Source organism: Prenolepis imparis, unplaced genomic scaffold, assembly GCF_030444845.1.
Source record: "Prenolepis imparis isolate NDT839.2.m4 unplaced genomic scaffold, iyPreImpa1.0 SCAF_8, whole genome shotgun sequence".
NCBI classification, from domain to species: domain Eukaryota; kingdom Metazoa; phylum Arthropoda; class Insecta; order Hymenoptera; family Formicidae; genus Prenolepis; species Prenolepis imparis.
The window spans coordinates 4,583,470-4,607,216 of record NW_028141166.1 but is presented as its reverse complement, the minus strand read 5'-3'; the positions used below and the strand labels follow the sequence as shown (position 1 = coordinate 4,607,216).

The 23,747-nt window shown below is 35.9% G+C and overlaps 2 protein-coding genes across 2 annotated transcripts in view; one reads left to right on the top strand and one right to left on the bottom strand.

The window, feature by feature from the left end:
• Nucleotides 1-23,747, top strand: part of LOC145939729 (uncharacterized) — a 471,008-nt gene that overhangs the window by 140,706 nt on the left and 306,555 nt on the right. The gene's annotated exons all lie outside the window — the stretch shown is intronic.
• The window catches only part of Mdy (diacylglycerol O-acyltransferase), a 133,038-nt gene that overhangs the window by 31,004 nt on the left and 78,287 nt on the right, over nucleotides 1-23,747 (bottom strand). The window contains exons 6-8 of the mRNA XM_083044286.1: nucleotides 16,067-16,216; nucleotides 7,396-7,576; nucleotides 4,375-4,483 (exon numbers count right to left, since the gene is read on the bottom strand). Of these exons, the coding sequence (XP_082900412.1) occupies nucleotides 4,375-4,483; nucleotides 7,396-7,576; nucleotides 16,067-16,216 (440 nt within the window). The remainder of the gene's footprint in view (nucleotides 1-4,374; nucleotides 4,484-7,395; nucleotides 7,577-16,066; nucleotides 16,217-23,747) is intronic.

Sequence of the window (23,747 nt, the reverse complement as noted above, 5' to 3'; positions counted from 1 at the left end):
CCTAGGAAAAATTTCCACACAGGTAACAGCAGCGACAGTTTCTTTACGTTCGCTCGATATCCCGATTTCGAATATGTTTCGCGAGGGAAAGGTGGCGAAGGGATGCCAGGGTGTGTTCAGCCACTGTGCGTCCCGTTTAAGCGTCTCCTTCGAGCCTCTTGAGGGAACGATGAAGGGGAAAGGTGAAGGAGAAGGAAGAGGGAGGAGTGTCAAACGATTTGCAGAAGCAATTTGTCTGCGGCATGAAATCATGCGGCCGAGAACCCCGGTTCCTCGTTGAGTGGTTCGCGTCGATCCCGATTTCGAAGCGATTTCGAAACGCTTAATAATCTTACACGCGATATAGTTCTCCGACACAATGGAGAAAGGGCACGTGCCTAATCACGAATACGGAAGTTCCGACGAGAAGCGCCGTTATGGAAAGGAGTAGCTAGCACTCAGCTAGAGCAAAGTTCCGCAACAATGCATTCGACTGTAACATGAGGGAGTGAGAGCAGACCAGAGACTTTGGCGAGAGGTAGACGCTTCAAAGAGAGATTGCTCTCTCCGCGAATGACAACGTGAGTTTTATTAGAAAGATATATCGTGCTGTTTATTAATTACGAATGTATGAACTTAGCAAATGCAAGCGTTGTGCCGACACACGTTATTATATTTGTCCGGTGTAGGTACAGCTGTTTCATTATAGCTTGACTAATTATATGAGATACATATACGAGCGCAAAACTAATTAATCTTTAATCATGTTGGAAGCTCAAATTGGAATCTCTGATTCTAAATGTGCTTTAAATAATCATATTTGTAATTTGTGTTTTGTTGCTGTATTATTTGCAACCTATAAAGAGTTCTGTGTCAAGAGAAGAAAATTTATCGAAAAAATTAACTGTATAGTTCCATTTGTACTCTCTTGGTTTCTAAATAAGTGCGAAAAATTTTAGAAAGATGATTCTTTGTTTTGTAAAATTATAAGGAGAGTTTTTCATATAAACATATATTCCTATATCCCTCCTTGAGGAGTTACACTCCTCCAAAGGAGAAAATAAAAATTAAGTTTTATATTTTTTTATTGAAAACTAAAGATTTTACAAAAAAAATAAAAGAAATAAAAAAGTTTCTAAAAAAATCAAGCTTTCTAACACATATTTTTAGATAATCACATTCCGATCCATTAAAAGTTCTAATAAAGAATTGAATAAGAGTTGTTAGTTTCATCCCCTTATAACGATATGGGAAGATTTAAAAAATATTAATAAATATCCTCTTTACTAGTGAAAAATATCCACCAAATTTCATTTTTTTAACTTGTCGAAAATTGAGAAAAAAATTAATCTAACTTTCACCTCCTCGGGGAAGGATATAGGAGTACATATTTATATAAAAAATCCCCCTTAACTTTCGACAAAGAATCATCTAAAGTTTTTCGCACTTATTTAGAAACATCCTGTATATCGAATAAATCAATAGAAAGAAATACAAATATAAACATTTTCGATCGCGTTTTATGGGAAAGATTTATAGCCAGGAGAATTTCTTCCGTGAATTTTTACCGTAAGCTATATGCATTTGGCATTTCGTGCGAATGGTTGAATGATCAGTAACTCTATCGGATCGATGATGGAATCTGGATTCCCGATAACATTATGTATAAAATATGGACGTAGCTGGTGAACCGCGGATGCCAGTCACGGATCAGCCGCGGTTAAGCTCGACCACGTAAAAGGTTCCATTTAAATCTATGGTCCTCTATCTGGTGAGCACGCGATGGAAAATTTTCGCCATTTGCGACACGTATCGACACCCCTTCCCCCTCCTCGTTACCGCGTGATCAGCTATTATATATAATAAATAGCGCGCGGGATTAAAAAGTACATATATAAATATCAAATCATGTTCTCTCCTCTAATTAGCGCTTTAAATTATCCCCCATCCCACCTTTTTCCCTTCGGGATTGTAGCTTATTTAATTAAGCGGTTCGTTTATTACACCTCATCGGCGACGATTGATAATTGGCTAATTAACCGTCTCTCTCACATCCCATGTGCGCGCGCGTACAGATTTTTTTAAATTAATTTAAAATATGCTACATCTCTTCATTATCTGCCCCCCTTCATAGAAAAATGTAATAAAAATCATATCAGCAAAAAAAAAGGGAAAAGAAAAAGAGAGATGATATGATGCACACGTTACATGTTTAATGACTTGTTACATAATTTATTACGAAACACACAAAGAGAATAGAAAAAAAGAGCGTACATTCATCCGTGATTTTTTTTCTTTAGCACGAAAGAAAATTACCCTAGTTTACAAAAAAAATATTTTTTTCATTATTTGGAAGGTGTTTCTTATAGATTTTTGATGCTGAAAACAATATCGCAAGCCGATTTTCACCAGCACGTCAGGTTTCCGAAATAATTGAAATTTAATGTGCAAAAAATGACTTTTTTGCGATATTTTAGTTTGTTTGTAAAAAAGATCAACGTTATTTTGAAATTCAGAAGTCATGAATATATTGTTTATCCCTTATAAAATGCATTTTTTTATTTCGATATCTTACTTTTTAGTCGTGTTAGGAAGGATTTAATTACAGAGTTTTGCTGAGATAGCAAATATCCGCCTATGATGATAAAGTCAATTATAATCAAAATTTGTAGTTTAGGACTATCGATACACATAATAAGTTTCTTCCAAAAAACCTTTTTTCCTCAGGAGCATCTCCATATGAGAAGTAGTTCTCCAGCTTTAATCTTTCATAACATGGTTGAAAAGTAAGATATTAAAATTTAAAAAGATGCATTTTATAGGGGATGGACAATACATTCATAATATCTGATCAGACTTTCTAGATAACATTAATCTTTTTTACAAAAAAATCTCAAATATCGCAAAAAAACATTTTTTACACATTAAACCTCAATTATTTTAAATCTGACGTGCTAGCGAAATTTGCGGCATCGTTTTTAGCATCCAAAAATTTATAAGAAACACTTTGTCTGGTTTAAAATAATTTTTGGCTATAAACCAGTGTTACTATATAGGTGAGCCGACTGGATTTGACACTCGCAGACGATGCGAATTAAAATATATTTAATTCGAGATATTAAAGCGAAATTAGAATGTCATTCGAAAAACAATTAATCTCACATCATCGGCAATAATCTCGCCCGACAATTTTAGATTCCGCAAATGTGTATTTAACTTTTATATCGCACCGACTACAAATGAACACTCGCGGGATATTTGCGAGGAAAATATCATTCACAACCTCCCGCAGCATCAAATATAACTGGCAAATCATAGCGCGGTAGGAAGGATTTAACCTTCGCACCAGAGATAAAAACTGATGGCGTGCCCCGAGCATTATTGCGACGCGAACGGGAAAAACTACGTGTCGCATGACACATTCTTCGTGTGTTCTCCTCTTCTCTCTCTCACTTTCGCTTATTTTTATCAAGAACCCGCCGCCACCGACGCGCAAAAATAAATTGGATATATACAGCTCTGTTTCTGCTCTGTAAAATGTTTTGTTGTCGCGACAGATGGAGACGCCGCGAATTTTCACGCGGCAAAGTTATTAACATCATGAAATATACCAGCAGTATACTTTAGAGAGTGAATATATCTAAGCGATAAAAAATATACTTTGTACGTGTCGCTGAAACTCTTAGACCTCCTTTCTCCTATACTCGCTCGTCTCTGCTTAGCATTTGAAGAAACGCAATTTACATCGTTTTCGTATAATATTACGCAACGTTTATGTCATTGCGAAGGGATGTATCGCCTACATAGATGCAACTTGCAATAATATTGCTGGAATTGCAGCAACGGCTCCCCTTTTTCCTGCGTATTTTAACGCGCGAGAGAATTTGGGGTAGAACATCGGTGATACTTGTTCGGGGATAGCACATAGAATTTGTTGTATATCTGTGTGTATCGAATTTCCGGGCGAAAGCATTACTCGAAAGATTGATCGTACCTATTTGCCGACCAAACCAAATTACACTTCTGCTCGTCTCTGCCTGGCCCCCCTCTATCTTACCAGTTATTTCGCTTTCACGGTTAGTCTGGCTTATTTATGACTACCGCGATAAATAATTAGCTCCCTAGTCGCAAGATATCGAGAAACATCAATAGATCATTATCAATATCGTTCGAGAATGTAAAAGTTGGTGAGAGGGCAAATAATACTTTGTGCTTTGCACAAAAATTGATATATGTTGGAAAAATTTTATAAATATAAGATAAATGTTCTCTCTTTCTCTCTTTACGGAAATTTACGCTGATTTAAGCAAATGAGTTTTTTAAATTCAGGGGTCAAAACAAGGTAAAATTTCTTGAAATATTATAAGAATGCAATTTAATATTGAAAGTACTCACGCTAAAGGGTATCAATGAATTCTTCACGGAAGGTATCATCCATTGTTGGAAAAGGGACATCACCACCTGGCATCCTACAACGACTTCCAATATTCGTTTTATAAGGAACCTGTAAATTAAATAGCACGCCGATGTTCAAAGGAAATATTAATTAACTATATTAATATAAAAGAAAATTCTGTGATCAAGATATGCATATGTATGTATGTTGTATATATACAGGATGTTTCTTAATAAGTGCGAAAAATTTTAGATGATTCTTAGTCGAAGAAAAAAATTAAGGGAATTTTTTTCATATACTCCTATATTCCTCCCTGAGGAATTAAACTTCTTCAAAGGGGGAGATGAAAATTAGATTTTTATTTTTCTTTTGAAAACTATTGATTTTATGAAAAAAGAAATGAAGAAATTAAAGAAAGGAATCAAGCTTTCTAACAGATATTTTTAGATGATCACATTCCGGTCTGTTCTAATAAAAAGTTCTAATAAAAAATTGAATAGGGGTTGTTAGTTTCATCCCCTTATAATGATATAAATAGATTTAAAAAAATATTAATAAGGTTTAGTAAGGTTTTAAGTAAGGAAGATTAAAAATATTAATAACTATATCCTTTTTACTAGTGGAAAATATCTAAATTTCATTTCTTCAGGGAGGAATATAGGAGTATATGAAAAAAATTAAGGGAATTTTTTTCATATACTCCTATATTCCTCCCTGAGGAATTAAACTTCTTCAAAGGGGGAGATGAAAATTAGATTTTTATTTTTCTTTTGAAAACTATTGATTTTATGAAAAAAGAAATGAAGAAATTAAAGAAAGGAATCAAGCTTTCTAACAGATATTTTTAGATGATCACATTCCGGTCTGTTCTAATAAAAAGTTCTAATAAAAAATTGAATAGGGGTTGTTAGTTTCATCCCCTTATAATGATATAAATAGATTTAAAAAAATATTAATAAGGTTTAGTAAGGTTTTAAGTAAGGAAGATTAAAAATATTAATAACTATATCCTTTTTACTAGTGGAAAATATCTAAATTTCATTTCTTTAACTTGTCTAAAATTTGAGAAAAAAATTAAAAACCTAATTTTTACCTCCTCTTTGAAGGAGAGATATAGGAGTAGGTATATGTTTATATGAAAATCTCCCCTTAACTTTCGACAAAAAATCATCTAAAATTTTTCGCATTTATTTAGAAACACCCTGTATATATGTATGTATATATAGTTTTATTTAATTTTGATTACCTATACATATATAAATTACGTGGAAAAAATTTTTATATTATATATAATTTCAAATTCCCTTTGTATATTTTAATAACGAAATATCATATTTATATACGGTTACCATTAAAAAAAAGAGATACATTTTTGCCACTTTTACATCTAGATATATCCATGTATTTCTGCCATTACGGCGAACGCGCAGATGTACCTTTTATCGGATTTATCGGCCGTCCGACCTAATTCGTTTCCACGTGATTCGATTACATTGATCATTACGCGACACCAGTACACATCTATTTGCTCTCAGATTTTATCGACGGCGCAAACCGATTTCCGGCCAACCCCCATGAATTTCCACCCCCATTTTCGTTACCATCCTACACCCGTTCGCTCTCTCTCTCTCTCTCTTTCTCTCCCTCGACCATATACCGATTCTCGAAAAATTGAAAATATGACTTTTGAGTGCTGTCGCGTGAAACGACGCTCCCATTCGATGGCATGTCGTCCGCGCGAGTTTCGTTTCCGGTAAACTGCCGGCGACAAGCAAAGTCTGGATGCACTTTTCGATGAACGCAACTGCACGGAAAGCATACTGCTGCACAAAAGGGAAAAGCGAGCTATAAAAACCGGTAAGGATGGCGATACGATGGTCGGAAGAACGAAACTTGAAAAAAGATGTGACGCGCAGATTTATTAAATCTACGATTGATATATATGATGTGTAATAATTTTTTTCAAAGTAATATTTAGAATGGGTAATTAATATTAAATAAATAATCTCTCTAAATCGAAATTTAATTGCTATAAATATGTATACAGCTGGATATGTGTGTAGCTCGGCAAGATATTTAATATTAAATTCCTTATTCATATATTATAATAATTTACGTTTATGTTTACTTCACATTATTATCGTATTAATAATACCGTAACACTGCTCAAATTGCTAATTACAATTTAATATATTAAAATTGAAATTAAGCAAGTAGCGTAACTCTTTTTTATCGGGGTTCATAAACAGATCTCTCTTTTGCACGCATTTCTAATAAAATAATATATTTATAAAATATAAATGGCGCATGATAAATTCAAGTGAAATTTTAGCAACTCCGATATGAAATTTTAAACTTTTTTCAATTTCGACTTGCACAAATAATTTACGTTCTCGATAAAATCACAAAGAATCCTTAAAATTTTCTTTCCGGAGTTTAGAAATTCGTTTGCAGGAATCCGGAGTTTTTCGCAAACCAGTGACTTTGGCATCTGTTGACATTCTTCACCAAAACGAAAATAAGACGCAAAAGAGAGAGAGAGAGAACTCCGTACGGGGTTACACCACGACGAAATGTATACGAGAAATCTGAGAGAGCAAACACGGATTTATACGCCTCACGCAATGTATGTATGCACTCGCGTGACCCAACTCAGACAATATCAAGTTTCCACTCGACTTGCCTCCCGATCGAAGGCGAATATATCCTACAGTAGGATTCTTGAAAACATATGTAAACAGAAACAAGACTGTATTGCTTTGTGGGGGATCCAGTCGAATAGAGAAAGGAACCTATCTCTCGCACAACTTTTTCAAAATACTTTCGTTTTCCAATCGTTTCCGAAATGATTGGCAAAGGATCATTCCGATCCCATGAGACTAGGAAGATTTTATGTAATGATTAAGATAAAACCGTCAATGATAATTTGAAAGAAATTCATGATTGCTCGTGTTTTCGATTAAAATCGCTAATAATTTCAATAAATTTCTAAATAAAAACCAAGACACCAGGTCACTCACCTCTTACGAATCCGTTGCGTTCTAGGAAAGTTCAGTTCATAGCACAAAGTAGGCGCCAATATATAGTAATAAAGATCGCCGAGGGTCAAGTTGTCAGGATATTGTACCAATGCATTTCCGCGATCGCTCTTCTCGTGTTCAAAGTCATTGACATCACTTGCACTTTGTTTGATGCTGGAAGCTGCAACAGAAAAATCGCATTTTCGGCGTTTTTTTATCGTCATTGATCGAAAATGAAAGGAATCATCTACAATGTTACAAATCAAGACTGTCTCTTAATTACTTTTACTCCAAAAAAAGTAAGAAATTGGTTGTTTTTCATAAATAAATATGCAATGGCTGAGTGACAAAGAAGGATAAAAGAAAGAGATAAAGAACAAAACACTTGCAAAGAAACTTTTACGTTTGGAAGCAAAAGAGACGAGCAGAAAGATGGAAAGCACAATAAAATATTGGACTAACAGGTCTAAGTATCTTACAAAGAAGAAAATACTTGAAGAGGATTGACGCTCTAAAAATGTTCGCTCGATCGTACAGTCTGTTAAAAATTGAAATAAGAGTTCGAGGAGAAACTTTTCTAGAAAAAAAGAAATTTCACAGCTACGTTTCCCTTCGTCTCTCTCTAGATGGTCCTTAAACAACAAAACCGAACCGCTCGCGCGATTTCCTCGGTCGGGAAGCCCGGAATTCCTCAGCGCCGCGCTAAGCACGCGGATTCCCATCTGCGCGTCTAATCCCACTCCGACGCGTAACTGATAGAATCCCCTCAATTATCCAAATCCGATGAATAATCCAATCTGGAATTCAAATAAGCCCGGGTTGCGCCGACTGCCTAGCCCGACGACGCGACGCGACGCGACGGTGACGGGGGGTTGCGCCTCGTTGCTACTCCTACCTCGGCAGTCTCTCGGTTACGTCATCGCGACATCGGGGGATTTTACGCTACTCGCGGCTCGTTCTCCGCGACGCCGATCGACGTCCACGTCGTCGACGACCGACGTCGTTCTCCAACATCCCTACGTAATAAATGTAGAAGAATTCGACCAAATTAAATTCCTCGTGCCCCCCATTTACTTGGTCGTCGTCGCGTTCCACTTTTCCTCTCCGCCCTTTGAATAGCGAAATAAACGTTGCTCCTTTCTTCCTCTTATTTTTCCTTCGAGATCCGCTTGATCCTTGTACTCGACAGGACGAAAAAAATTATCTTACAAAAATATCTGTCCGAGACGACATTTCGCACGTCAGCTGTTCGTTTACCGACATTTCTCGAGTAATGAAAATTAAGATATAAAACTATGATTCTTAATATTCGTATAATATACGTATGTCTATATTTATATATTTAATCATTTCTTATTAGGGTAATTCTAAATAAGTGCGAAAAATTGTAGGAGATGATTCTTTCAAAAATTAAGGGGGGCTTCTTCCAAAAAGGGAGGTGGAAATTAGATTTTCATTCTTTTTCTCAAATTGTGTTTTTGTTCCATTTTTTTTCATTTACTATAATTTTGTTTTGCTAACTTTCTTTATTCTAAAATTCAACTTCTCGTAACTCGAAGCCAACAAACTATGCTGTGCCTGATAATGTATTTTTTTCGCAAACTATTGATTTTACAAAAAACATAAAAGAAATAAAAAAGTTTTTAAAGGAATCAAGTTTTTTAACGCATATTTTTAGATCCACACATTCCGATCCGTTAAAAAGTTCTAGTAAAAAATTGAATAGGGGTTGCTAGTTTCATCCCTATATAACGATACAGAAAGATTGAAAAAATATTAATAAATATCCTTTTTACTAGTAGAAAATGTCCACCAAATATAATTTTTTTAACTTGTCCAAAAAAGAAAAAAAAATAAAAACCTAATTTTCATCTCTCCTTTGGAAGAGTGTAACTCCTCAGAAAGATAGTGTATGTTTATATAAAAAATCCTCCTTAGTTTTTGACAAAGAATTATCTTCTAAAATGTTTCGCACTTATTTAGAATCACCCTGTATATTATTATAATCATGTGTCACAATTATAATATTACGATAAAATTGCAAGTACATGTAAACACCTGTAAAGAAAACATCTTACACACAATTAGTGAAATATATTGTGAATATACACACTCACCGGTAGAAACAATAAAATTGTAATGTAATTTCGGCGAATGTCCAAATAAACAAAGTTAGCGAGTAGTGCACAATCGCGGAAGCACTCGGAAACAGTTTAATGATTCGTTAATGTTCCATGTAAATTCGTTTGATCAAGCCTGTGATCTTCGGCAACCACATACGAGTAAACCCTCACTTTCTCTCTTCGTTGGCGGATTATTCATTACAAACCGTTCTCTCTCGGCTTGCACAGACTGCTTGTATTTATTCGGATTTCGTATTTATTTCTGGTTGATCAATTATATAAATGCTCGAATCTTTTACCAATTCCATCGATACGCAGAATTACAAATTGTATTTAATAATATCGTTTGGTTTGTAATATAATTCGCTATGTAATAATAGTTTCATATGATAAAAGATAAAAAACCACGTATCTCTTTGCTTACAGATAAATAAGATTACGATTTAGAGCATGTACTAATTAAGCATAGAGTCAATTAAATCCTGCTTTATGTTTTAGCTATATGTTCAAATAAAAAGATAATTAATATTATTCATTCGTGCTTTGCTCAGTGTTTATATGCTGATAGAATAGTGTTAAACATAAGGAAATGTTTCTTTGTCTGTTACTGGATAAACTTTATCTTGCAATAAGTGTTCCTTGACACATTCATGACAAAGTATGACGTTCTTTATCTTAATATGGCTGAGAAGTGACTTGTGGCTGCATCGCGTCCTTGTATTAATGTGCCAAACCAATAGTACACCGATGTACAATACACAACAATAATTATACGCTGTATACATGTGTAAATTAGAATCAAGTGAGCAATCAAGTGTCTTCAGTAACGTCACTAATCGAATCGCCGTTGCATTCGCAACAGCTTGGACCACAAATTTAAGCGCAATAAATAATTAAATATATATACATGTACACTAGCGGATCCTGACCTCGATAATAGGGCGGGGGGGGGGGGTGGTTTGCAAAATTATTTTATTTAATATTTTTAGTTTTATGATTAGCTTTTATTCCAGGATCAACGATGTCAATAGCTCTTTAATGTTTGTTTTTCTTTATTTATATTTTTTAACAAATTCAGCAAAACTGTTTCTTTTAATTTGCAGGGGGGGTTTAACCCCCCCCCCCTCGCCCAGAATCCGCCAGTGTATGTATATACATATATATATATTATATAAATATAAAGAATTTCTCGCCTAATTATTTTCATGCAACGAAATTATCTCATCATTTCGTCCTATGTCTGACTTAATCTATACTTAACTCCTTGAATGCGTAATGAGTATAATTTACAATGTATTTTATACATACATATTGTACATATTATATAGATATAAAGAATTTCGCCGAATTATGTTCGTGCAACGAAATTATCTCATTATTTCGTCCTATGTCTGACTTAATCTACACTTAACTCCTTGAATGCGTAATGAGTATAATTTACAGTGTCTTATACATACATATTGTATATATATTATATATATATATATATATATATATATATATAAAGAATTTCATTTAATTATTTTCGTGCAATGAAATTATCTCATCATTTCGTCCTATGTCTGACTTAATCTACACTTAACTCCTTGAATGCGTAATGAGTATAATTTCCAGTGTATCTTATACTTATATATATATATATATATATATATATATATTATATAGATATAAAGAATTTCACCTAATTATTTTCATACAACAAAATTATCTCATCATTTCGTCCTATGTCTGACTTAATCTACACTTAACTCCTTGAATGCATAATGAGTATAATTTACAATGTATCTTATACTTTTATATATATATATATAATATATATATATATGTAAAATATATATATAAAATATATATATATAAAAGTATAAGATACACTGTAAATTATACTCATTACGCATTCAAGGAGTGAAGTTTAGATTAAGTCAGACATACGACGAAATGATGAGATAATTTTGTTGCACGACAATAATTAGGCGAATTTTTTTATATCTATATAATATATACAATATGTATGTATAATATACACTGTAAATTATACTCATTACGCATTCAAGGAGTGAAGTGTAGATTAAGTCAGACATAGGACAAAATGATGAGATAATTTCGTTGTACGAAAATAATTAGGCGAAATTCTTTATATCTATATAATATATACAATATGTATGTATAAGATACACTGGAAATTATACTCATTACGCATTCAAGGAGTTAAGTGTAAATTAAGTCAGACATAGGACAAAATGATGAGATAATTTCGTTGTACGAAAATAATTAGGCGAAATTCTTTATATCTATATAATATATACAATATGTATGTATAAGATACACTGTAAATTATACTCATTACGCATTCAAGGAGTGAAGTGTAGATTAAGTCAGACATAGGACGAAATGATGAGGTAATTTCGTTGTACGAAAATAATTAGGCGAAATTCTTTATATCTATATAATATATATAATATATATTATATATATATTATATAAATATAAAGAATTTCACCTAATTTTTTTCGTGCAATGAAATTATCTAATCATTTCGCCCTATGTCTGACTTAATCTATACTTAACTCCTTGAATGCGTAATGAGTATAATTTACAGTGTATCTTATACTTATATATATACACTAGCGGATCCTGACGTCGATAGCTCTTTAATGTTTGTTTTTCTTTATTTATATTTTTTAAACAAATTCAGCAAAACTGTTTCTTTTAATTTGCAAGAGGGGTGGGGTTTGTAATACCTGTATACAGTGTACATGTAATACCTGTATACATATATAATATTTAGATCTCTTTTTTTAGTATTTTAAATTAATTATAAATAATAACAAAGAGGATTAGGCCCGACAAGAGAGAAAATACGCGTATGTGTGTGTTTAGAAATTTATGACATTATGACAAAGGTCAATCTTGCGTTCTCCAATTGCGTAAGATCCGCCTACCTGCGCTCTCGGGTCTCCTTAGTGGTTCCTATCACGTTTGTGGATAGTCGCAGAAGGGTGGAAGAAAATCGGGACTCCGGTGGCTGATGTTTGGGGGGACGAGGAATTCTCGTGGGGACGCGGGGGCGAGCTGAATCGAGCGAGCTTCCGTTCGCGACGGGTGTAATTTCTATTTTTTTCAATCTCGGCCCGAGGGCGTCTCGAGGGTCGATGTAATTTCGTCTTTTGTGCCAAGGGATGCCTCGCGTTTAAGACCTACCCTCGTTCATATATCTCGAAACTGGCGCGGTAGAGGACGAGCGACGACTTGGGCGAAAAAAGGGATCGATATCGAGGACCTCAGCAGAGGTAACCTGGTATAGAGGATAGAAGAAGACGTAGCAACCTTACGAGGACGCCGCTCGAATGAGAAGTCTCACAAATTAAGCACCGCGCCGAAAAAGGAAGAAGAAGAAGAAGAGACCTTCGCCTTCGGTTCGAGAGACACGATTGCCTGCGATCTTTGATCACGCAATCCTGCAGACTCGTAAATTGTCTTGCATCCTCGACGCGACGCAGAACGACGTCGAATATCCATTTTTCCTTCAACTCACTCTAGTCTACTACTTGCTTAAAGTAAGTGTACCGGTTCTCTCTTATTTTTCCAGCTTATTCCACCAGCTTTCTGAATAGCATTTTACCCTCATGTCCGATCACCGATATCAGAGATATATCGCAGTTTACCTTTTATTCATTTTCCCCTCCCATTCACTAAAAAGTTACTACATTAAAGTGGATCATAGATCGATTTTCCGAGAAGAAAAATTCGATGTATGCACATTATTTAAAGTACAAGAGATATAAACTTTTGTTAGGATGTACCGAGGAGAGAGAATAAAGGAGGAGTTTCCAGCTTCTTTTTCGTAAGAAAAGCGAGAGCTTCCAAGCGAGAAGCTTCATTTCTCGCATGATCGATGGAGTCGAGTGACGAACAAAAAAAAAACGCGGAGAGTGCCCCGCCTTCGCGATGCGTATACGCGGCTAGGCTAGAGGTTACAGGCTCCGCGGCTGGGTCTACGTCGTCATTATTACGGGACGTAATAATACGGCGCGCGATAGCAACCTGAGTTAGGCGGAGAGGGCGAAAATTACACGGCGTCCTGCGCTAGATTGCACGAAGCTCGTGATCGTAATAACGGAGTCCCGCGGGCGGGCTTTTGTCGATTGCATTTGTCCATGGATCGATCGGCCGATTGCCGTCGCATCACCATCATCAGGTCGGTCGGTTGCCTCGCGATGAGCGTCGAAGCGTCACGGACTCTCGATTAATTATATCAAAATACTACGTCATTTTTTTACCGCCGCCGTAATTAGGACGCTCCTTGATGAGAGAAGGACGACGCGGATCAGCCGAGCGGATAACGGGCTAATTAGCTGCGAATGTGAAACACCGAATGAACGCATCGTATATCGCTCCATATCGGAGGAATATATCTATCTTAATTTTCGATGCGAAACGCGGAGAGAGCCCTGGATGTGTATTAGGGAAGCGCCAAATTTAGAGGAAGGTTGGAAATGACGCGTTCATGAGAAAATTCTCGCTTCGATGAAGCGTGAACACCTTGCTTATCGCGCATTCGTATTTTTGCAATCAACGGCATACATATCTGCATATGGAAGCCCGTTCGGATTCGTTTTTTCTCGTATATTCAAAAATACCGAAAAGTTTTAATAAATATTTTTTTTTTTTTTTGAAAATTAATCCACAGCGTGCGTTGAGAAATAAAAAGAATTCGGAAATTTCAAGCATATGTACAGCGTGATTCTGAATAAATGCGAAAAATTCAAGGAAATAATTCCTTGTCAAAAGTTAAGGAGAGAGAGGATCTTTCAGATAAATATATACTCTTATATTCCTCCCTGAAGAGATACACTCCTCCAAGGAGAGGTGAAAATTAGGTTATTATTTTTTTTTCACATTTTGGACAAGTTAAGAAAATGAAATTTGATAGATTTTTTCTACTAGTAAAAAAAACACGTATTAATATTTTTTTAATCCTCTTATATTGTTATATAGGGATGAAACTAGCAACCCCTATTCAATTTTTTATTAGAACTTTTTAACGGATCGGAATATGATCATCTAAAAATATGCATTAGAAAGCTTGATTCCTTTAGAACTTTTTTATTTCTTTTATTTTTTTCATAAAATCAATAGTTTGCAAGAAAAAAAAATTAAAATACATTTCATGCACAGCACAGGTACTAAATGACATAGGTTTCGAGAAATTAAATTTTAGAATAAAAAGAGCAAGCAAAACAAAGTTATAATAAATGTTGGAAAAAAATAAAACAGAAAATTCAGAAAAAAATTATTTTGTTAGGTGAGGATATAAGAGTATATGCTTATATAAAAGATCCCTTTAATTTTCGACAAAGAATCATCTCCTAAAACTTTTCGCACTTATTTAGCACCATCCTGTACATCTCTATTTTGTGTGACCATCTAACTAATTCTTAATAAAATTTCTTCCCGCGTTATGTGTTCTCGTGCAAAACAAGTCTCACATCGTGACATCGTATAAATCATCGCGCGTTGACCTAAACGCGATTGGAATCCATTCGACATACGCGCCAATCAACTCCGTCATGTCGGGATGTGCGGATCGATCGTTTGCGCAATCACGATTAAAAGTGCAAACGCACCAGCTCGCTGCTTTAATGTCGCCACGGTTGCGGAGAGGACAGAAGGGATCAGCGCGAAGAAGGGTTAATACTTGGCGCGGTGAGTTTATCGGGGAAAGAGACTCCGATTCATATAATTTGACTTTGTCGATCGCATTTGAATAATCGATACCGACCACCGGGTGCATTCGCCACCGGAAACACAGGCGGACCCGAGAGATCGCCAGCTTAAATTAGATGGAAATTATTTCCCTCCACACTCGGTGTGTGCATACCTATATGTATAGATATATACACTCGCGCAATCAAGCGCACACACATAAACGAATAGCGTATATAATATACATATGTCAACTGAAACGATATTAAATACGTATATATATATATATATATATATATATATATATGTGTGTGTGTGTGTGTGTGTGTGTGTGTGTCGTATGCCAGGACGATGTCATCTGTGCTTGCGCCTTCAGGAGCGTGTAAATACCGCGAATGCAGTGGATTACCGATTCTTATGACGTGTGTGTTTGCACTACTTGGATGTATGCATTATATGTAAGCGCGAAAGCACGTAACGACGGTCGTAACGTCGACTTCCGCGCGAGCGAAGATCCTGGTTAAGTACGATTCTCTGACGGTATCGATGAAATGTATTACGGAATCATAGCCTCGTAAAAAAAAAGAAACATACGGCATGCTACGTAAAAAATAGTTATTCGTATGCGTGGAAGCAACAGCGGATAGTAATACGTCAAATAAATCGTAAAAATGGAATATGCAAAAACGCCATAAGAAAGATTTTTCCATTTTTATTTTTAGATCTCTTCTGATAAAAATTTATGTCGCGATACACGCATGGAATGCGTTAATATATAATATGCTAATAAAATATACCGCAAAGAAACTATAATACAATATATATGTAACACTTTTTATACTTACACTGAAGATTATTGTCGGACAACTGACGTCTCATTCTGCCTTGCGTGGTTTTCTTTCGGCTGCTCAAGCGGCACCACATGTTGACTTGTATGTATGACCATAACTTTAAAAAGAGTATGGCATACAGCATGCACACGTACATCGCACCAACTGAAACAACAAACCGTAAAATAGTATTAAAAGCAAAATATTTTAAACATCATAAAGTTAATATTTTTTATTTTTAAATGTGCTTCATATACACACATTCGCGTTGCGGAGATCTCGTCGCTTAAATTCCAGAGTGCGATATCCTATTTATATTTATCCGCAGCAATACATACACACAATCGCCATAACTTTTCATCTCTCCGCATACATGATTGTATGTATATGTAGGGTGTTGAAAAAAGGTTACATATTTTGAAAACAGATAATATTGATGAAAACAAGAGAAAATGTCTAATTAACATGGGTCCTACAATCAACCTTTGAAGATATAGGCTATCTTTTTATTTGAGCTCTTTGTCCTTTTCTCTTTGATCGTGTCACCTTTATAATGCAGTAGAGTAAACAAAAGAGTAACAAAAAGTCATATCTGCTTCCATTATGTATATTCACTGATTAAACTGCACATTCTAACAAAACTGTATTGTTCTCTTTTCAATATAATCTCACACTGATACCTACAAACCCAATGTTACTATAGCAAAACTGATAAATATTTTTTTGTTTACTGCATCGTAGAGATGACACAATCAATAAAAAAAGGATAAAGAGTTCAAATAGAGATAGCCCGTATTCTCGAAGATATTAATTGTAGGTGTTAATCAGACTCTTTTTCCTTGTTTTGATCAGTTTCTTTAATATCCTGTATAACGACCATGGATTTTTCCACGACATTTATACACAAGTGGGCCGACTGCCACTTAATTATCTATCCGATATTCCCGTTGTAATCCCGAGAATGTCCGTTATATTATTATGCGGTGCCAGTAATCGCATCGTTGGAAAACTGCCGACGCTGATGACGAAGGCGACGCCGGCACGATCCTCATATTTTCCGATATTTCCATCCAGAGCGTGGGCCTCTTTCGCGCCTCGTCCCGGATTGTTCGTATCTTAATTAAATCGCGTCTGCTACCCGAGCTATCCCGATCCGACCAAGTGACGAGATTCCGCACAGGCGGAAGGACATAATTTCAATGGAACGAAACCGTTCTTCTACCACCCCTTTTTACGCACCCTCGCACTTCTCTACCTGTAACCAGACTCTCATTTACCTGCATCCTTTAGCGCGTCCAAAGTGTCGGCCAAGATTTATATGTCCCTGCTCGCGCTATATTAATTCCTCAGGACGCAAGAAGCTGGAATTCGATGAAATACTGATATGTTGATCGATCGGGGAGAGGCGAACCGTCATTTATTTTGTTGGAATTAGTTCGCGGACTATCGAACAGGAAAATAACAGATAAACCGAACGTTGGTTATATGTGCACGTAACAATCGGCGGCAGGGACGGCGCAAATCACAATCGTTGAAGCGATCGAAAGCGACAGCTCTCCATCCACCTCTCCTGCCACCCTCTCTCTCCCCCGGTCGCAACATCGACGGGCGATAATGGGGAAACGAGAGAGAGTGAGAGCCCGGAGCAAATATTACACGACGATGGTATCGTTCGTTAATGTATACACGCTCGTCGGCGATGCACGAAAGCGTCAAAGCACTTCCGCGAAATATGCGTCGCGGCTGCGTGTATTTGCCGCCCCCGCAGGACCGTGGCACGCCAGCTAAACAGCTTTATTATAGATCGCGAAGCAATGGAGACTATCCTCGGAGTGCACTCCGACAACGAGTCACATATACATATATATATATCCTCGCCTCTCGTAGTTCTTCCCGTTTTTCGCGCTCTTCGGCGCTTTCCTCCGCAAGACGTCGTTCTCGTAAAAACGAAAAATCCAACTGATAGATGCCAGTGTCCGGGGTAAAGTGGGAAATCTAATAAAGTTGAAGTGTTTTCCAGGGGTTCATCTCGATCTTGTTCGACAAGTGCCAAACTGCATTAGGCGTTCGACAGTCAAAACGCGTTCCGGGACGCGTTTTAGTGCTCCGTTTATGGCTTGTCGTCCGCACGAGTATTCTCCTGGCGACGTATCGAGTGCTCGTACATGCCAAGGTAATTGCCAAATGTCGTGACACGCATATATATATATATATGCACATATACAGGGTGTTTTTAAATAAGTGCGAACAATTTTAGGAAATTATTCCTTGTCGAAAACTAAGGGAGGTTTTTCATATAAACGTATATTCCTCATATATCCCTCTCTGTGGAGTTACACTTCTCCAAAGGAGGAATTGAAAATTAGGTTTTTATTTTTTTCTTGAAAACTATTGAGTTTATGAAAATAATATAAGAAATAAAAAAGTTTCTAAAAGAATCAAGTTTTCTAACGCATATTTTTTGATGATCACATTCCGATCCGTTAAAAAGTTTTAATAAAGAATTGAATAGGGGTTGTTAGTTTCATCCCCTTATAACGATACGGGAAGATTACAAAAATATTAATCAATTAACAATTAAGATTTAAAAAATATCCTTTTTACTAGTAGAAAATATCCATCCATTTTTTTTAACTTGTCCAAAATTTGAGAAAAAAAATTAAAATCTAATTTTTACCTCCCCCTTTGGAGGAGTATAACTCCTTAGCGAGAGACATAAGGAGTGTATGTTTATATGAAAAACCCCCCTTAATTTTTGACAAAGAATCATTTCCTAAAGTTTTTCACACTTATTTAGAAACATCTCTTTTTCTTTAATTCTTTTTTGTTCCCCAACATCTTTGCTTCCTCCTCATGCTATTTCCATGGAAGGTAGATATATAAATCTGTTGCGAAACAAATCTACCGAGTGGAAACCGCAATCTAGTCCAGATCTCGTTATCCTCGTAAAAAGAAATTCTAATATTGGCCAAGCGGCGCAAGGTCGAGTGAATCAGTCCATTTGTTCATTTAGTTTTAAAAGAGTGAGAGAAATGTATTTTCTGGAAAATTCAAATTCATAAATTTTTCAAAGTTAACAAGCTGGAGAAATATGATTAAATGTATCATCTATTTTTTAATATTGCCTCGTTTCTTTTTGACATATTTACTTTCTTCCCCGTTAAAAAGATCGTAACACAAACAGCCTTTTCTTTCTCTCCGAATAATATGTAATTTTTCAAGCATTTATTTTTTACCCATTTGCCTTGTTTCGACAGAAGGGTATATCTCTTCGTCCGAAGACTAACGGGAATTAAACTCACCGTCTCATCTATATCGTTCTGCAAAGTTATTTAGTGCAAACGCGACGGATATCCTTCGAACGTCTCCCAAAGGTACAGCTCGACGGAAGATTACCTTTCACTCTTTCGCCAAGTCATTAAATTCCCGCATGTTCGGCGAAGGCTATATTTCACTTGATTCCCAAAAAAAAAGAAAAATAGAAAATTGTCGCGACGAAATGCCCTGCAGATAGCGAGCAAGACTATATCGCGCCGGTGCACCCTGTGTATGGTCGATGCGTATCGACGGGAAGAGTGCATTGTGCTACTATTGGGTGCCTGATAGGGGTGACGTTACCGCGTGTGAAAATAGTTCCTCAATTTTCCACGGCCGTTCGCCGAACTGAGAAATTGCCAGTTCTCGCCCGGTGGACTATTGTCGTTCTGATACATCTCGAGACCCACAATTCCCGACCTCTCGCCAACCCATTTTCAGCCCTTTCGCACCCCATAGATGTTCCACATGTTCGACAAGACTCGATGCATGCCATAAAATTTTAAGTCAAACTCGTGTAGGTGCAGAATTTAACGTCATCGGAAATTTAGGAAACCTTGAGCTCTCTGCAATCTACAATGACATCGAGAATTAAATAAAATAAAATTCTTTTGTCATCCCGGAGAGATAAAAATACAGATATAAAGATCCCTCTTTCCTTATTTCATAGTGTAGGTAATTTACTCGTACGATGCTAATAAGATCTAGATCCATTCGGTATTCCAATCAGGGACGCAAAGGAGCATTTTTGTTTGATATTTGGTATTATTACTTTTCTCTTCAAGTACCACGCGCCGTGATATGTTACGGCGAGAGGTAAGAATTCAGAGTTCTCTGCAAACGTCATCTGTCTTTGCTTCGCGCTCGCGTTGGCGGAACTTTTTAGATACACCTCGTACAAGGTTAAATTAATGTCAGCTCCTGAACGAACGGAGGAACAAACAGCGAAACACAATTTCCAGCGAGAGACCGCGCTTGGTATAACATTCCCCGGCGAATTTCATCGTGCACGCTCCCGTGCGCGCACGACAAGTATAAAAGAAAGAGTCAGATCAATGATCAAGACTTTCTTTCACGGAAGACACACTCGACGATACGTTTTCTCGTCGGCGAAGCTCAAGCATCGCCAACTTTTTCGTTTCAAAGCGCGCACGAAAATAGTTTCTAATCAAAATGCATCAATTCGCATTTCTCATATCGAACGTATCGAGGTGAAAGGGAAGAAAAAAGATAACGATAAAATATTGAACCAATTTTTATCAATGAGCCATAAGAGAGAAATATTATCTCTGAAGATAGATTCTTTTCGTGTGTTTTAATCACATACTTATCATTTTAGCATGAAAGTGTAATAGTGCGTAAAAAAATACTAAAGATATATTTTTGACACAAATTAGCAAATGAATATTGTATCAAAGATGTTTGCAAATCTTCAAAGAGTCTGAAATGAATATACAATGTATTTCAGTTGCTCTCAAAGATAAAAGAAATTAAAATTTCGACATTTTATAATTTTAAATATAATATAATGTATATTAAATGTAATATACTCAGTTATCATACATATCAACAACTGAAATTATCAGATGGTGTATTAATATTACCGAAAATCGTTCCAATTATGCAAATATTAATTATAAAATTCATAAAAGAATCTCTTTCATTTTTGCATTACAATTTTCTCTCTCTGTCACATAATTTTTTTCACGCTTTTGACGTCAATCTCGGCGCAGTTTAGATGCATTCGACGCTACTCTATGTGCAAATGTATCCTAATCCATGAAAGAAAAGCTATTCGATGAGAACCCATCTCCGCGCGTCACAGCTGAAACGAATCTGACAATCTGCTGAATTGTCTGGAGTGACGAGTGTAAAAACCTGTGTAGTGTGTAGACCACGTCCTTCTTGAGAGATGCATTCGCTGGATCGTAGATCCAGCTTTCATCCTTTATACCAACACGAGCAAGCACACAGTGAAACTCGATGTGAATTTATAAACGCGTGCGCTACCGATCTATACAATAAAACTCACCGAAGAATCTTATGAAGCGATATAACTCGCTCTCTTATCGAGAAACTGGGGCATTTTGTTCTTTGTTTTTCGACGTAAAATACATCGGTTCTCAATTCGGTCGCATTGTTCGCCAGAGAAAGGTTTTTTAACTTTCCTCTATCCTACTCTTCTTCACCTTTCTTCCCTCTCTCCCTTTCTTTCTCATCTGTATAAATGGAGGAACCAAGAGTATAAATGTAAAATTAAGAAAATTTGTTGTCGTATTTGATTATCACGTATTATATAAATTAAACGAGAGATTAAAGCCATTAAATCTTTTTCCCGAGACGCTGGAAATGGACTACTGATGGTTCATATGATATATTCCAAAAATTCGTCATCTGCATTCAATGCGCATCGTCAAATAATAACACTAGTTTACAAAAAATATTTCTTTTATTATTTTAAATCAGACAAAATGTTTCTTATAGATTTTTGGATGCTGAAAACGATTTAATATGCAAAAAATGGCTTTCTTGCGATATTTGAGATTTTTTTGTAAAAAATGTTAACGTTATCTGAAAATTCTGATCAGATGTCATAAATGTATTGTTCATCTCCTATAAAATGCATTTTTTTAATTTTGATATCGTACTTTTTAGTCATGTTAGGAAGAATTTACATATGGAGTTTTGTTGAAATAACAAATATTCTACCTATGATGATGAAATCATATAATTATACTCATAATTTGTAATTTAGAGCTATCAATACACATACACAGTGTAACTTATCATGACAGATTCTACTAAATGTATATTTATATATAGAGTGTTTCATTTTAATTGCCTACCTTGAATTTTTCGAAACAAATGCATTTTCGAAAAAAATGTTCCAGACAAAAGTTGTATGATCTAAAGGAGGACAAATAATGATAAAATCAATTTTTAAAAAAATAATTTGTTTCCAGGAAACCTTTTTTCCTCAGGAGCATCTCCGTGTGAGTAGTTCCCAGTTTTAATCTTTCATAACATGGCTAAAAAGTAAGATATTGAAATAAAAAAAATGCATTTTATAAGAGATGAATAATACATTCATGATATTTGATCAGCCTTTTCAGATAACGTTCATCTTTTTTCCAAAAAAATCTCAAATATCACAAAAAAGCCATTTTTCACACATTAAACCTCAATTATTTTGAAAATCTGACGTGCTAGTGAAATTTGGTTTGCAGCATCGTTTTCAGCACCCAAAAATCTATAAGAAACACTTTGTCTGGTCTGATTTAAAATAATTCTCTAAACTAATATAATTAAAGCTCTCGCGATTTTTCCTACATAATAAATAATTACCTGTGACAATTCGTAGTAGCTGATAAAAAGTGGCAGATGAAGCCTAGAATTAATTTCCGCGCAACTGCGTATTTTAAATCGTGAATACAGAAATCGTATCTGCGCGCGCGTTCCATTTCAGAGGCCGATATTCTTTCTCTCTCCCGTTCGATTACGTAATTCGATTAATTCCTTTGTCAGACGGTATCGAAGTCCGCGTCGAGACGAACAATGTTACAGCGTTGTGCCGCGTTTCTGCATCGCGTGCGCATCGCGCACTTGGCATGACAACGCGCGGAGATGCAGCAGCAAAAGCTGCAACCGAGAGCGCCCGATACATTTCCGAGCCGACGTATAAATCGATGCTTTCGGGGGGGAAAAGTACCGGGAAAGAGGATGATAAAAAGAGAGGATCGAGTTGTCCGCTACGGTGAAACGGTATATTTCTGACGCGATCGTAATCGGAGACCGTCGCAGCGCTGCATTTTCGATTCCATGCGTTTCACCCCCCGGTTGCAAGCCACGATGTGCGTGAGAATTGGAGAGAACCGGGATGGGGAAGCTTTACGTTTCAAATTATGCGATCCGATATAAGGTTCGGTTTCGCATAAAATACCGAATTTTTTGCATTAACAAAGTCCAGGGAGTGTGTTTGGAAGATAACACTGGTTTACAAAAAAATATTTCTTTTTCATTATTTGGAGCCGGACAAGATGTTTCTTATAGATCTTTGGATGATGGAAACGATGCTGCTGGCCAATTTTTATCAGCACGTCAATTTCCGAAATAATTAAGATTTAATATGCAAAAAATGGCTTTTTTGCGATATTTTAAATTTTTTTGTAAAGAAAGTAAACGTTATTTTAAAATCCTGATCAGAAATCATGAATGTGTATGTGTATTGTTCATCCCCTATAAAATGCATTTTTTTTATTTCGATATCTTACTTTTTAGCCATGTTAGGGAGGATTTGAAGACACAGTTTTACTGAGATAGCAAATATTTCGCCTTTGACGATAAAGTCATATATACTTATAATTTGTAATTTGGGACTATC